The sequence below is a fragment of the Tachypleus tridentatus genome, chromosome 1 (genome assembly GCF_004210375.1).
Source record: "Tachypleus tridentatus isolate NWPU-2018 chromosome 1, ASM421037v1, whole genome shotgun sequence".
Taxonomy (NCBI): Eukaryota; Metazoa; Arthropoda; class Merostomata; order Xiphosura; family Limulidae; genus Tachypleus; species Tachypleus tridentatus.
Genome location: NC_134825.1, coordinates 117,702,757 through 117,720,108, shown reverse-complemented (window position 1 = coordinate 117,720,108; position 17,352 = coordinate 117,702,757). Strand labels below are relative to the sequence as shown.

Below are 17,352 nucleotides of genomic sequence, written 5' to 3'. Positions count from 1 at the left end.
ACCTGTGAAACATCTATAATAATACACACACTACTGGTACATTTCCTCAGACTTCTTCACCTGTGAAACATCTATAATAATACTCACACTACTGGTACATTGCCCGAGACTTCTTCACCTGGGAAACATCTATAATAATACTCACACTACTGGTACATTGCCCGAGACTTCTTCACCTGGGAAACATCTATAATAATACTCACACTACTGGTACATTGCCCGAGACTTCTTCACCTGGGAAACATCTATAATAATACACACACTACTGGTGCATTTCCTGAGATTTCTTCACCTGTGAAACATCTATAATAATACACACACTACTGGTACATTTCCTCAGACTTCTTCACCTGTGAAACATCTATAATAATACTCACACTACTGGTACATTGCCCGAGACTTCTTCACCTGGGAAACATCTATAATAATACAATAAACATTTTTAGAACGAGCTGATCTATTATACTTCACCTTGTGATATCAGTGGATTTTAACTGTGTACAGATATGTTTATCATAAATCTGATAAACTACAACCTTGTGTAAACAACTTTTATTTTCAATATGTTGTCACAGTTAACATTCTGTACATTACACAAACTTAACGTTACAGGAAATCCTGGTTGTTCCAAGTCTGTAAACCAACAGTAACATTAATGTATAAATAATTACGTTATCTTCACTTCTTTTCTAATCTATGTTTGTTAACAGGAACAACAGATACATTAGGATCTGATACAAAATATCCAGTTACTTAACTTTGTTATTATTGGTCAGCTAAACCTAACTTAATAAACTATGATATAGACATTTCAACCATTTCTGTAATGTAACACTAAAAACTTATGACAGTAATGAAACATATAAATATCATCCCAGTAGTAGTTGTCTCAAAACTGTACAAATAATCCCAAGTGATAGCTAACTACTTCTACAGTGTAAATACACCATGTCAGCTTTACTAATGGATACAGAGCACGGCTTGAGTGACTTATCCAAGATCAGTTACTGATATTTATGTACATAAAAACAAGTTATGGTCAGATGTTTTATAGTTTAGAAATTAATTTATAATTAAGTTAACAATATCATTTAACCATATAAACTTTGATTATCTATCAGTAATTGCTACACAATTACAAGTACACCACATTTTAATAGATCAATCCTTGGATCTGTTTAACAAAAATATTGATACAATCCACTAGTTTAAATAATTAATATTGATTCTTTATCACCTTTAACATAATGATAGTCAGTGTTGGATGGCTGTCAGTATTCACATCAAATCATCTTGATCCGTTCTGGTCTCTTCTCCAGGTCTGTAACTTACCACCTGTTTGTAGACAAAAAGACAACATTTAATAATACAAGCCTGTGATGGTTTGTTTTAAAATTATTACATGTTCTACAGTAATTCCTGGACATTGAAGCTAAAAGTAATAACTATTCTGCATCATGTCACACGTACTACATAAATGAATTACTTTCAATGAAGTCTGTCCAAAATTGGTTATGATTAAAAATGTTAACCACTGGCTACAGGTTTCTCTAGACCAATCTTGATGGTTTTAGAACCCACAAGAAACACTCCACGTGTATATCAACACTTAACAGACAACATAACACATTATTACAACAATATTTGTTTGTGGATGTACTGTAACATTTTATTCTATTCAATATTATTTATTCATTGCTATGACAACAAAAGGTTATGTAAATAACCCAACCACTCTCTTGTCCCTCACAGTATACAGCAGTGATTAACCATATATACACAATAATAGTGAGTTATATAAAAATAATTCAAATGAACTCATTATATTTTATTTGTTTTAAGTCCAGAAATTTATCAGTTTGAAAATTCATGTTTAGATTTGTTCTGATTCATTGTATAAACATTACAAGTTTGTATGGAACTTGTGGACTGGATAAAAAAAAACCACCTCATGGGCCACACGACCAACATAGAAAATAAACTTTATTTTACAAAATCCAGTTGTTGTTTTACTTTCCACAACATAAATGATTACATTTTATGAGAGATATTTAACAAAACACACACTTGTTTTATTTGGGGCATGCCAGTTGTTTGTACAGAGAATTATAAAATGAACCCAGTAGCCACAAATCAGATACAAGTGATTTGGTTTATCAAAGTTTATGGTTACACCACATGTCATAAAATTTATAATCAACCAATCAAACTCAGTGTTTCCAGTTATTCCAACAAAGTTGAAGCTGCTTAGTTTCCTCTATAAATATTACAGTTCCTGACAATAAAATCATTGTTTATATTGTTCCAACTATGTAAACTTCATGTAAAACTACCTGAAGACCAGAAATATTTTAGATACAAATTTTGATAAGATAGAACAAGAATTATCTGTTGTGAATTAGGTAGCTGACTTACTTGGAGGTAGAGATAAAAACTTACTTATTTTGTTATAAAAAATAAAATCAGACATATGTAGCCACAAGTTTCTTAATGTTACCTTAAATATTTTGTAAACAGCCAAGTTTATACTGACTGGACCATTAGACTGAACATTCTGACAGTGGATTGTGACCTAGGATGATGACCAAATTTTACTTGGTGGTCCAGTGAACTGGACACTCTGACTAGACACTGTAAATTTTGACCTCAGAAGACAACATAATATTATAGAATAGGCCAAAGATTTGATATAACCATCAAGAGTACAACACATAAGTTATGTTAATACATAAAGGGAAAAGGCTTTAAGTGGAAATTACAGACAACCAACTAATACTGATGAAATTAATAAGATTTAGATTTGAGATAATAGAGTCATGTAGATTTGAAAATACTAGAGTCAAACCATGAGGGACAAATGTGTTCTGGAAACGGTTCAATATGGTTTTCTTCACCTGTTACTCAAGGAACCTACTAAAAGTAATACTACTTTAAATATAGAAATTATCAACAGGTGATCACTGTTGTATTAGGTTCAACAGTTTGCTACATTTTGGAGATAAGAAATAATGACAGTTTGGTTACAAACTTTGAAAGGATGTGACATGAATTATCTTTTGTGAATTGGGCCCAGTTAGTTGGTGGGACTGATCAGATATGGAAAATTTTAAAATATTCAAAGTAAACATATTTCTTATAAAAAGAAAATTGTAGCTGTAAGTAAACAAACCAGGTAGGTTCACAAAATTTAAACCTATTGGTATTACAGTAGATTTAAAACATCATGAGAGTTGATGAACTGTCAAATTAATAACCAGATAGGATGTGTGAACAATGAGTGGCTGAAAATTTAAGTATTTAGAGTCAAGATTTATTTAAATACATTAAGGGTAAACAATATGTTATGATGTATGATAGAGCTATTGAAGGATGATTTCTATGAGGTGGCTGGATTAATAAATTATGGTTTTAACTCATGTAACCAGTACACCATTGTTGAACAGTTGATAGATAGAAATGAAGTCAAACAATATCACAACATTAACTCCAAGCTGGTCAAGAATGAACTGGAAAGTTTGAAAAACAGTGAGGCTACAGAGACAGATGACACTTCAAGTGTTTTGAAGGAAGACTGGATATGTGAGACACTTACTACTACCTTAGGAAAGACATTGAATTGTTGGTAAAGGTTCAGAGAAGGGTTACCAGAATGGTTACAAAACTGTATAATGAACTTATTAAAAGGAACTAACTATTATTAAGAATGACTAAAACACAAAATTCTGAAAGTTACAATAAAATAAGACCAGTATTTTCGACTTACCTACTAAAAGCGTAAACTTCCAATCAGTATCAGGAATCGTAATGGTATTCAACTTTTTCCCATCAAAAGTGCTCCATCTTTGTTAAATAACTGTTCAAAGTGTGCTATCAACAAAATAAAACAAATTACTCTTTGTTTGTGACACATTTATATTTTAAAGTTTCCTAACTTAAAATAAAGACAAAAATTCACAGTTAAAAGTTATCCAATGTTCACTTTACACCATCTTGTCATGCACGTGATCACCTCAGTATAACAATCACAAAATGGCCAATAATTATTAGTTGGTTTGGTATTTTATGGCGCAAAGTAACTAGGCTATCTGCGCCGATTTAGAAGTAAAAAGTTAATTTTCTTTCCCAAGAATACTTTACAAAGGATACACGTGTGTGTGTGTGTGTATATATATATATATATAATTATAAAAGTTTAATACTCTGAGCTTTTCATATTAAAAATATAAATTTCAGATGAAAGATTTATCTAAATAATATTTCAGAAAATAGAAAAACTACACTTCTTCAATGATAAAAATGAAGACAGTTCAATATTTTGTTCAAAAGTTTTGGAAAATATTTCTACAGTGAAATATAATAATAGTAATCTAGTTTTTAATAACACTAGTTTTAATTAATAAATATCTAACAATTTTTTTGCAAATGTTCATCGAAGTTGATATAACATGGTGTTGCCATCTGTTATCATTATTGAACATTATAATAAACAATGAATAACCTGAAATAGTGAGATTTTATAATAAGAGATGGCGGTAAATGCTATCTGATTTAATTAATGTAAGGATTTTTCTCAAGAGATGGAAGCACTGATAATTCAACTTTAAATTTTTTATATAATAAAGGTCGCTGCATTCTGAAAATTCAGATACACCCTCATCTACATCAGCAGCAATATTTTCAAAGGATATCATGATGAGTTTTTAATTTTTGTTTCTAAGTTAATACAAATGTTTGAACTTTAAATGTTAATTTATTCTTGTAATTTTCGAAGGAACATCAAACTTTGTTATTCGGCAGGTCACTAAGTCACTGATTAGTTTATATTTTTATAAATGTTTGTTGTTGCATCCAATTCAGTATCTTATTTTTATTCCAAATGAGAAGTAAAATAACCACAGAAAAGTGTGTGTTTTCTAATTGCAAAGCCACATTGGGCTATCTGCTCAGCCCACCAAGGAGAATCGAACCCCTAATTTTAGTATTGTAAATCCATAGACTTACCACTATACTAGCGGGGGACACTACAGAAAGAAAGGCCGACAATGATATTAAAAATAAATCTACAGTTCACAAGTATAAAACCAAGATTTATTTAAAACCACAAAAACATTCGCTGCCAAAGATAAAGCTACAAACCAGGATTTCCTTGGATAACTTTTCATTAAACACCTGAAAAAGTCTAGAACAGTTTACAACTTGTCAACGAATGCTCTGAGAACACAATGGTTGGAAAGTTATAACAAGTAGTTTAATATTGCTTTATTATTAAACGTGTGTTGTTGAAATCTTCAAGAACTCTTATACACCATCCAGATTTCTTCACTATTTGTAAAGTGGACATAGCAACATGGTGCTATGGTTCCAGGTTCATTAACGTTCTTTATTGGACACTTTAGTTTGTAATAACAACGGTCAAGTTGAACTTTACTGATTTGTAAGAAAACATTTACAGGTTTATATTTCAACTTTACAAGTTCTGTTCCAGATATTCTAAAAATACTTTGATCAAAATATTGTATATATGAACTACCTACTTATTCATAAACTGAGCCATAAGATGAACACTGTTGTGACAAGTGCTAAGTTACATCTGCTGGTGTGTCAGGTCACATTAAAACCCAGGTTCAAATAAAGCTGGAACCTTACTCAAACCTTTTATCAAATAACACCAGAGTCCACACTAAAACCTTATGCTATACAAGGCCAACGACCCCCACTATAACACTGCCTAGGTATGTAAAAGTGCAAAGAACATAAGCAGAGTAGATTTTCAACTTGGGCTTTCCATCCAGCAATTACAATTGTTATAAGATAAAACTACAGAATAATGTTTTCTAAATGTATATACATCATATTAAATAATATATATTTTTGTAAGTTCTGTTTTCCGTACATGAATCTGATGTCCAAACACTGATCTTAATATTTAAAATATGTATACAGTAAAAATAAAAATTCAAGTACTTTTCACTGAAGCCATAAACTTATTTAAAATATAACACAGTAATGTTTAAGAGAACAGAACTTTTATCTTTGTGTTTGATTAAATTATCTAATGTATACAACACTGACCTTTATATATTGTTTGTAAAGAAAATAAAATCATACAGAGTTGTGTAGCCACAAGTTTCTTAAAGTTACCTTAAACATGATAAAAAGAACATTTTGAAAATACATATTGTAAATAGCCAAGTTTATACTGACTGGACCGTTAGACTGAACATTCTGACAGTGGATTGTGACCTAGGATGATGACCAAATTGTACTTGGTGGTCCAGTGAACTGGTCACTCTGACAATGTATCATTACCTAGGATGAGAACCTTATCTCACAGGCTGATCTAGTGAGTTAGATATAGTAAATTTTAACTTCAGAAGACAACAGAATTTTATAAGCTGGACCAGTTACCTTGACATTCTGAGAGTTGATTGATTTTACCATCAAGAGTACAACACATGAGTTCTGTTAATTAGTTGATTTGTAACTACATATACACTTTATACAAACCTTACTTACTACAGCTTAGTTAAATAGTAATTTACACATAACACCAAGAAACCTCTGCTGAGATCCACAGGTACAGGAACCATAGTGTACTCTAGAAATACAATATACAGTTTTTATACAATAATAAACAAGGGCTGTTCAGGTTTTTACTACTACTTGGAGTATTATATCTTATGTCACATCAAGAAAAAAAAAAGTGAAAATTGGATATTTTTCATACCTACTAAGTCCTCCAAGTGTCATTTTCAGGTTTTAGTGTAAATACAAAACAAACATAAATGTCGTTTGTTTTTGTAAAGAGACACTGGACAAGTAGTTGGTAGAGACATTTGAAGAAAAACACCATAATTTTGTCATGGATACTGCCAAAAATTAACTGTGCAAAATGAAGTTATAAGTAGATTACTTGGGATAAATGTTAGGCTTAGGTTAGTATGTAAGGATGAACAGATTGGCTGTTTGGATCTGTTCAAAAGAATGATGAAACATTTTGTAATGTGGTTTTTACATTTAAATAATGTAGGGGCTGAGACGTTTACTAAGGTTATTAACTCAGCTTTAAAAAAAGTTTTAAACTAGGGATTTCTTTTAATACATTAAGATAAACAAAATGTTAGGATCAGGGGATAGAGCTGTTGATGGATGATAAAGGACAGTTTCTGTGTGATAGCTGGGTTTTTTTAATTTTTTTATTTGGTTTTTACTCATGAAGATGTAAGCAGTTGATAGATGGAAGTGAGGTCAAACAATATCACAACATTAACTCTGAGCTGGTTAAGAATGAACTGGAAAGTTTGAAAAACAGTGAGGCTACAGAGACAGATGACACTTCAAGTGTTTTGAAGGAAGACTGGATATGTGAGACACTTACTACAATGTTTTGTCAGTCCTCAAATAGTAAGTGTGTACCAGTAAGTCAACTAATGTAATTAATCTTTTTAAGGTAGGTGATAGAAATTGTTACAATAATTATAGACCTATTAGTCTAACACCAATTATGGAAACATTTTGGAACGTTTCTTAAAAGATACCATGGCAAAGTCACTTAATAAGGTGTAAAATTTTATTGGATAGTCAATATTAAGAAATAATAATCTAACCTTAGAACTCTTCTGGTATGCCTGGGTTTTCAGAAAGTATTTAACACAGTACCATGTAAAAGGCTTGTAAGAAATATCTCTAAGTGCAGGGAATAAGTTAGCAAATTAGAGAGAAAAGTGGCTGCATGGAAGAAAACAAAGGATGGTTACAAATATACTTCAGTCAAACTAGATTAATGTTACATGTGGGGAACCTTAGGGCTCAGTTTTAGGACCTTTGCCTGTTTTTTATTTACATCAATGAGAAAGATAGTTTACTTAAACTATAGATTAAATTAAAGTCCTGAGTGTTACTGGTTGTGAAGAGGATTCTGCTAGTTTACAAAATGATTTAGATCATTTAGTGAGTTGGACAAATAAATAACAGATGGATTTTAATTACAATAAATGTAAGGCAGTGTATGTGGGTTATCATAATTATAATTTGGATGTGAATAACATTAACAGTGTTATGAAGTGAAGGGATCTTGGTGTAATGAATGATCAGTCTCTAAACCCATCCAAGTTGAGTGATGATGTTAATGGTAGGGCAAATAGGATTCTGGGTTGTATTTACAGAAATATTAAATACAAGTCTAAATAGGTTATAATGTCATCATTATACAGGCCACTGGTCAGATCACATTTGGAATACTGTGTTTAGTCTTGAGACCCTTACCTTGAGAAAGACGTTAAATTGAAAAGGTTCAGGGAAAGGTGTGTGGGGTGGAGGGGTTGTCATATAAAGAGAGGTTAAAATCTCTCAAACGTTTCTCTCTTGAAATAAGAAGAACTAGGGAGAACTGATTGAAATGTTTAATGTTATAAAGATAATTCATGGTGTTGATGAATAATGACTTTCATATTTAACAGTGAGAACAGTAGGACTATAGGACAGATATATAAATTTTTACATGGTTGGAGTCATTTTCTGATCAATTTCATTTTGCTCATAGGGTAGTTCGCCTTTGGAATGGATTACCTTTGGATGTTTATAAGACAGTAGGTTTGAAGGAGTTTAAGAAAAATCTTAAATATGAATGATAAAGGCTGGTTTTAAGATTTTTTTTTTTTAATTTATTTTAGTTTGTAGGCTGGTACAACCAAGATGTTGTCCCAAAATGTTATGTTAATTATTTAATACCGTTATGATTTGGATGCAAACAAAATTCTATAATTTTTCACGACGAGAAATCAACTTGAAGTGAAAATGTATCTCAGAACGGTTGGTATAGGTATTAACACTTTTTCTGATATTTTTATTAGTAAAAGTGTTAATACCCATACCAGCCTTTCTGAGATACAAAATTCTATAACACAAAGAGCTAAAGTAGTGTTAAAAGACAAATATTTTCATCTTACCCATTAAAATCAATAATCACCAAACGTAATGGCATCCAACATTTTTTTCAATCAAAAGTGCTCCAACTTTTTGAGTAACTTTTACAAAATGTTCTATCAAAAAAAATTAAACACAAATCGTTCTTTGTTTTTGACATATTTATATGTTAAAGTTTTCTAATTTAAAATAAAGACAAAAATTCACAGTTGAAATCATCCAACGAACACTTTACACCATGTTATCAAACACCCCAGTATCGCCATCACTAAATTAAAGATGAGTTGACCAAAAAAGTTAATTTTCTTTCTCAGGGATATTTTACAAATAAAACAGATATATATAAATAATTATATAAGTTAAATACTCTGGGCTTTTAATATTAAAGGTATAAATTTCATGTGAATTATTTAATTTATCCAGATAATGTTATTTTTGAAAGAACTATAATTCTTCAACTATAAAGATGAAGACAGTTAACAAACATTTTATTCATGAGGTTCGAACGTTCTGGTAGACATCATTTCTTCAGTGAAATCTAATAATACTAATAATATAGCGACTAGTGACACAATAGCTGTAGTAGTTAATAAATATCTTTCTAACACTGATTTCTTGTAAATGCTCACTGAAGTTGATAAAAGTAACATGGTTTCGCTATTTCTCATCCATATTTAAAATTACGATAAAATTATTTTTGTTTTTTTTTATTTCGCGCAAAGCTACACGAGAGCTATCTGCGCTAGCCGTCCCTAATTTAGCAGCGTAAGACTAGAGGGAAGGCAGCTAGTCATCACCAGCCACCGCTAACTCTTGGACTACTCTTTTACCAACGAATAATGGGATTGACCGTCACATTATAACACACCCACGGCTGAAAGGGCGAGCATGTTTGGTGTGATGGGGGTTCGAATTCCCGATTTTCAGATGACTAGTCGAATGCCTTAACCCACCTGGCCATGCCGGGCGAAAATTACGATAAACAATGAATAACCTGAAATAGTGAGATTTTACAATAAGAGATGGCAGGACATGCTAATTGATTTGATTAAAGTTAGATTTATTGTCAATAGATGACAGGCCTGCTCCGATTTCATAAATATTTTTCAGTGCAAGACACTAATAACAGTTTCTGTTTTCTTGAATTAAAAATGTATGTCAGAACGGCTGATGTGGATATTAACACTTTTACTAATAAAGCAGAGAACAACGTTTCGACCTTAGTTCATTTTCAGGTTGTTCTGTGCTTATCAGTAAAAGTGTTAATACCCACGCCAGCCATCCTTGACATACAATTTTTCTTTTGCAGTTGTTTAGAGGCTAAAAAATCGTTAATACGACAATTTTTGTAACGATATTTATCTAAAATACTTTATATAAATAATAAATGGCAGACCCAATATTAATTCCATCGAATTCTTTGGAATTTATTTCTAATAAACTGAAGGTTGTATATAATTTACGTTTGATAAACACTGATATTTAAGCCCACTTTTAACACCACGGTACTCTTTTGTGTCTATTTCAACAATTATTTAAAGTACTTTGGAAAACGATTATATAATACTATATATAATTATTCAGAAATAATTCTAGTTTGTAACTGTTATTTGTCATAATAAATTTTAAAAATATATAAAATATTCTTATAACTACCCTAATAATCAAATATCATTTATTCAAAATTAATTTTACTTTACACTGTAAACTAACGTAGCTTGCGACACTTATAACCAAATTAAAACTGTTACGTCACAAGAAATTATCAACAAGAAAGTTATAATTAATAAATATCTTTCTAACACTAACTTTCTTGCAAATGTTCATTGAAATTGAAAAAAGAAACAGTATAGTGTCGCCATCTCTTACCATTATTGTAAATTATAATAATGAATAACTTAAAATAGCGAGATTTTTAAGTGGCGCAAATTGTCTTGATTTCACGACGTATATTTTGTTTTCTTTCGCGCGGTTTTGTAACTTTGTTGTACTTCTATTAACATTTTTTTGTAAAATTCTCTGTTAAAAGATCTGTCTGTCTGTTGTGCAGCATAAATTTCTGGCTTTGTTTGAAACCTCAGAGGTATCTAACCCTGATTTCTAGTGTTACAAAAGTTTTCACTACCAATTATAGAAGTTCGGTACTTAATGTTTTTTTTCTTTAAATATAATAAAAGTACTAAAACTGTTTATGTGTTTTGTAATTATTTAATGAAATTAACGTTAAATATTTTCACACCTGTTGTCGGTAGTAACTGTTTTATATTTACTTGCGAGGACCCTTTTGAAATTACTTCTACTGTTATAATGAAATTAACGTATTAATTTATCACTTTACAAAATCATTAATAGAAAACGTTCTATTTAAGAAGTGGCACAGTGGTATGTCTGCGGACTTGCACACTAAAAACCGGGTTTCGATACCCGTGATGGGCAGAGCACAGATAGCCCATTGTGTAGCCTTGTGCTTAATTAAAAACAAAGACTTTAAAAGACCAACACAACAACCACAGCAATCCTGTAGGTCTTTCTCCAAAGCAACGGTTGCTCTCTGGATTTTCTGACACAAAAGACCCTCATTATTAACACTTCAGTCTTTTACCTAATATCAAACCTCTACCTCGTCAATGTGGCCGATTTATATCTAGAATCAAACTGCGCTCATTGTTAGATATTGTATCAGTAATATTGAGAGATGACCCCCAGTAGGTCAATTACACTATTGTTTGAACTAGTATAATACAGTAGCGGACGGCTGTTTGTCAATTCCGGTTCTCTCTGGCACAATACAACTGACTCCATTGGATGTCAGAGAATTAGTTAGTGAAAAATAGAGGAAATTGTTTGCTTAGGCTAAAATTATCTCTGACTTCATGTTGTTGTTTGAAGTTACGCACAAAATGGGCTATCTGCCCACCAATCTCGAAACCCGGTTTGTAGTTTTGTTATCCCGCAAATTTACCCGCTGTGCCACTGGAGGGCGTGACTGTGTGAATTTAGAGTTTATCAGAATAATATTTATAAATTATCCTATGTGTACATTTGTCTACTTATAAGGAGTTATAAATACACGTATAACTAAAGAAACGTGTTGATTTTGTGGAATGTGTTTCTAAAATAATAAGTCATGTAATTTGGTAATATAAATAGTGTCTCAATCACACAGTTTTGTCTGTGATATCAGGGTAAACAGAAGAGCCCTGGTATTGGGCACAAGGTTACTTTTGTATATAAATAGATGGATTGTGGCGCTCCCCGCTTGTATAGCGGTAAGTCTACGGACTTACAACGCTAAAATCAGGGGTTCGATTCACCTCGGTTGGCTCAGCAGATAGTCTGATGTGGCTTTGCTATAAGAAAACACACACACACACACTTAGTGTGGTAGAAACATTGTCTTACATTATGCTTTACTTTCACCGATAATTTTTAGGCCTAGCTTGGTTTGAATTTCGCGCAAAGCTACACGAGAGCTATCTGCGCTAGCCGTCCCTAATTTAGCAGTGTAAGACTAGAGGGAAGGCAGCTAGTCATCACCATCCACCGCCAACCCATGGGCTACTCTTTTACCAACGAATAATGGGATTTACAGTCACATTATAACGCCTCCACGGCTGAAAGGGAGAGCATGTTTGGTGCGACATGGATCCGAACCCCCGACCCTCAGATTATGAGTCGAACACCTTAACCCACCTGGCCATGCCGAGCCGTTCATTGGTGAGCCACCAGAGAAAACGATGCAGAGTACACACAAATGAAATCAGCTATTTCGAATTTTCTACAGGAGTATCATTCGATTTTATTAGAGAATTTTTCATGAAAATTATCTTTCTCCAGTATTTTCGTTATAAGTGAGTCTACTCTATTTCTTTTATTTAGGCTTGCTTAAAATTCTGAGAATTTCCGAATTGTATTTTATTTATTCATTATGTTCCAATTTCCAAAGATGGATGTGTTTAACTTTTAGAAGACAAGTAATGTAGAGAGCGTATTCAGTATAAGGAAAAGTGTATCGAGTACTAAATAACATCTCGAAAGATAATTTATAAATATAAGGCATAGAAGACATAAAACTTTGTAGCAGATAAAAACAGTGTCTTAACAGGATTCGTTTTCCAAAACGTGAAACGATCTTCTGGTGAACAAATAAAAAAAAATGTGATTTTTACTTAGGAGTTAACCAGGAAATCATTTTGCATGGTAAACGAATTCTGCTGAAAAAAATTTTATTTAAACCGCCAAAAGTTTCAATATTTCGGAAATTAGATTCTATACATAGGAATTCATACGTAACATTTTTGCGGTCTAAAGCTAATATTATTTTGGGCTCATCAGGTACTGTGGGGAAACTTTAAAGTAAAATAACGTTCTCGACAACTCTCTTCTGCTGCCTTCAATGGCTCAGCAACAGGTCTATAGGCTTACGACATATGTTATAAATAGCCCATAAAGGCTAAGATGTATCTCACAGATGACTCTTGTACAGCTTTGTGATTAAAAAACAAGGCCTTCCCTTCTACTTATATACAAGTTTATAACGTTCCAAAAATATTTTCAGCGTGTTTATTTTAGTGTTAACCATAAAGCTACACAAAGGGCTAGGGCTGTCTGCCCATCCGGTTTCTACCAGTACAAGTCTGTACTGTGCCACAGGGGGCGTGACTTCAGGACGGCAACAGTTAAACCTCCACACATGTGGGATTATTTGTGTTTTGATTTTTCGCACAAATCTACGCGAGGGCAATCTGCGCTAGCCGTCCCTAATTTAGCTGTATAAGACTAGAGGGAAGGATGTTAGTTTACACCACCCACCGCCAACTCTTGGGCTATTCTTTAACCAATAGTGGGATTTATTGTGACATCATAATGCCTCAACAATTGAAAGGGCGAGCATGTTTGGTAAAACGAGTTTTGGAATCCGCGACGCCCAGATTGCGAGTAGAACGCCCAAATCGTATGGCAATGTCGGGCCCGCTGAAGGATTTATTAAGAATACATCACGCAAGTATTATAGATTAGTGGTATGTTTTGAAATACTGACATTAAGTTCCTACATGTATGTTAACGGTCGCAGAATAGGTTTCACGTTGAAAAAACAACAAAGTATTTAGTTTAAGAAAATTATATCCCAGCAAACATTGCGTGCTGTTCTGAGAAAAGTTTATAGGTCATATCAGATGCTTTCCTTCAAACTTTCCAAGTGACTTTTTTTAGTCCAAAAGCTGCACAAAATAGGTCTAACTGCATCCTAACCACCGAGAGGAATCTATCTCTGAATTTTAGCGTTGTAAGCCCTCAAGATTAGCATGCTCTATCGGATAACGTTTAGTTCTTATAACACTAACATTAAAAAATTCTATTTATCTACTTTTTGGGTCAATTTTGGGCATCAAACACTTTAAAATATTAGACTGTCATGAGATGTTTTGAATTAAGCACAAAGCTACACAATGAGCTATCTGTGCTATACCTACCACGGGTATCGAAACCCGGTTTTTAGCGTTGTGAGTCCACAGACATACCGTTGAGCCACTAGGTTGTTGTTGTTGGTGTTGTTTTGAATTAAGCACAAAGCTACACAGTGAGCTATATGTGCTCTGCCCACCACGGGTATCGAAACCCGGTTTTTAGCGTTGTGAGTCCACAGACATGCCGTTGAGCCACTGAGGGGGCGCCATAAGATATACACTCGGCAGAAAGTGACACAATTGTGGTAATAATAAAGCATTTATTTTATTCTTTTTGAATATGTTGAGCTTTAAAACACAATAGAAAACGTGGATTAGAAAAGTACAACTCATGTACAATATTCATAATAACAAAGATAAGTTTGTAAACAAATACCAGGATGTCTTAGAATACTCACGTGTACAATATTACTCACAATTACGTTTTAATAAAATCAACACGTGAGAACGTGACCATATTTATAAAATCAACACGTGAGAACGTGACCATATTTATAACTTAAACCTCGGATTTACCGGTTGTTGTTTTCCCTTCAGGAAATGTTAGAAGAAACAAAGACCGCCCTGATTTATATCTCTAGAGTTTCACTATGTTTTGTTACTTAACCATAAAAACAATTGTATCACATTGATTATAATAATTGTAAGGCACCGAATACAAGTTATTCGTCTTATTAAAAGGAAAAAAAAATATGAGAGAATCACCGAAAGGCACTGGGATACCCGAACTCCTCGGGTGATTACGGAATACCCTGCAAGTTAGAGTTTCGATATTAAGTGCAAGTGAAAACGCCATCACGGACAGTGTTTCTTACTCTGAATCTACTAGTAGTGACATCTGTTGAGAAAGCTAAGCAGTTTTCAGAGAATAAAAGTGATGAATTGTGTTCCATAACGGTAAACTATCGCATGTAATTAAAAGATTACACATGAAGCTTATTTTAACTTTAAAAGATAAGCCTGTATTAACCTGTTCAGTGCCGCACACGAGATAACGCGTCCAAGCCGATCGGTAACACAGTGCCACGGATGAGTTAATTCGTTCTCAATAATACCTAACTTCAACGCTAGATGTCAGCACCATACATACATTTGACCTACTTACAAACTGTTTCACTTTCGATCCAAAATGGCGTCACGAAAAAAATTACAAAATGAAGAAGCATTAGAGTTGTATTGTAGCAGCTGAAATACTTGGCAGTCAACAGGTTAACTAGGTTTAGATGCGTTTATCTGACACCAACAACAAAAATCATAGAAAATGGAAAACATCCCGAATACGATTCTTTTATATTTTGAGTAAGACAGCAAAAGCTGCTACAATAGGTGTAGCATCTAATATAAAAATATGTAACACTTATTGTTCATTCAGTACTAAAACATACAAAACACTAGCCTATTAATATCAACAGAACTTATAATAAGTTTTGTATGGATTTGATTTTTTGAAACGTCATAATTGGACACGCTATTTGGAGCGTCCAGTACAAGGCTGTATCTCTACAAAAACTAATTGAACCAAAATGCATTGGTTCTTGATTCAAATTGAGCTGTAGTTATCAGCCTTAATTGTACTTCAAACTTCCCACTGAAAATATCCCATTGTTTTTCATCTACAGAGGTTTTCTATCGCTAATAGAGCTCAACACTTCCCTCCACCAAACTAATTACGATCTATCACATTGAGGGTTCTGTACATTCTATCTACAGCTAACACATCATAAAATATGCTCAAATCTCTCAACTACTGCAAATGCTTCAAACATATTTGAAAGTCGTGTTACTTTAGGGTCTCATCTTTGTGTTTCATACCTTTGGTGTGATGAAAATGATTTTATGTGTACTGTCCAAACAATTCAAGAAGGAAGTGACATCCAAGTATCATGGATCACATCATGTACTCGTTCTGGGCTTGGCTTCTGTTCTGGCACTTCACACCTTTCATCTATTCTTGGCCCATGTTAAGAACTAAACACAAAGGTTCTTCTTTGGAATTTTAGTTGCATACAACGATCAAGTGTTATTACATGAAATGACATTTTGGCCACACTCTCTTGACCTTTTGAAAGAACAAGTCTTTTTTATGCATTCAGGGAACAACATACTGATTTTAACAAGTGTTTTCAAAGATATGATTTGATTATATCCAGTCTGTTACCCACACATTCATAAGGTGTTAACAAAAACTGGTCTTTATGCTATCAGTAAGAAAACATTCCTTGGTTACTATGTTCCAACAAGACTTTGTTTCTTCACATTCAACACAAATATTGTCCCAAGGTAAGATCTATAGAACAAAAAAGAACAGAATTCTTTTCTTCAAATGCAGCACAAACGAAGAGCTTTATATTTTTCAATCTTTGGCCAAAGACTCCAGAGAAGTTTCATGTTCAAACTATTATCTCACGCACGACTCTTCGATTTTTGGATGTGGGTGTAGAATAACCACTTTCTTGGCTTTCATCAAACTGCAAGGGGATCTGTGGGGATTTGTCTTCATCGGTCTGGGCAAAAGGGTTGGGAAGACCACTGGCTTCGTAGTATGGTGATTCTTAAAATATAAAAGCATTATTAGATAATTGGCACACACAAATATACAACATTTACTACTCCATATTAAACTTGAATATGTGACATTACAATGAATTTTTTTGTATTTTGTTTTTTAAATAAAATCACGGATATATGGAGAGAAAATCTACATATTAATTGTAGTGAAGTCAGTTGTACTTTATGTATGATTACCGAGATTCATTTCCCTTACTAACGTCATAAAATTTCATTTGTTCAGAAATGTTAGGATTCTAATTTTTTTATTTTAAAATCTAGAATTACAAATGCAATATAGTTGAGCACGTTTTATTTCCAAACAATATGTACAGTTAACTAAGCATACATTTGATATGTATTATTTATTCAGAACTGAAAATTTTAACTTTCTCTTATTGTCCATCTTCTT

At 32.8% G+C, this 17,352-nt stretch overlaps 1 protein-coding gene and 1 long non-coding RNA gene across 2 annotated transcripts in view; both read right to left on the bottom strand.

Moving 5' to 3' along the window:
- Positions 1–31: 31 nt before the first annotated feature.
- Positions 32–9,203, bottom strand: LOC143222358 (uncharacterized). The gene is made up of 3 exons (XR_013012201.1): positions 8,949–9,203; positions 3,764–3,867; positions 32–1,335 (listed from the first exon to the last, which is right to left on the bottom strand). It is a non-coding gene; the product is annotated as an uncharacterized LOC143222358 (long non-coding RNA).
- A 5,433-nt stretch (positions 9,204–14,636) lies between these two features.
- The window catches only part of LOC143222318 (contactin-2-like), a 65,916-nt gene continuing 63,200 nt past the window's right edge, over positions 14,637–17,352 (bottom strand). Inside the window, exon 19 of the mRNA XM_076448689.1 lies at positions 14,637–16,944. Within this exon, the coding sequence (XP_076304804.1) occupies positions 16,784–16,944 (161 nt within the window). The 3' untranslated portion in view covers positions 14,637–16,783. The remainder of the gene's footprint in view (positions 16,945–17,352) is intronic.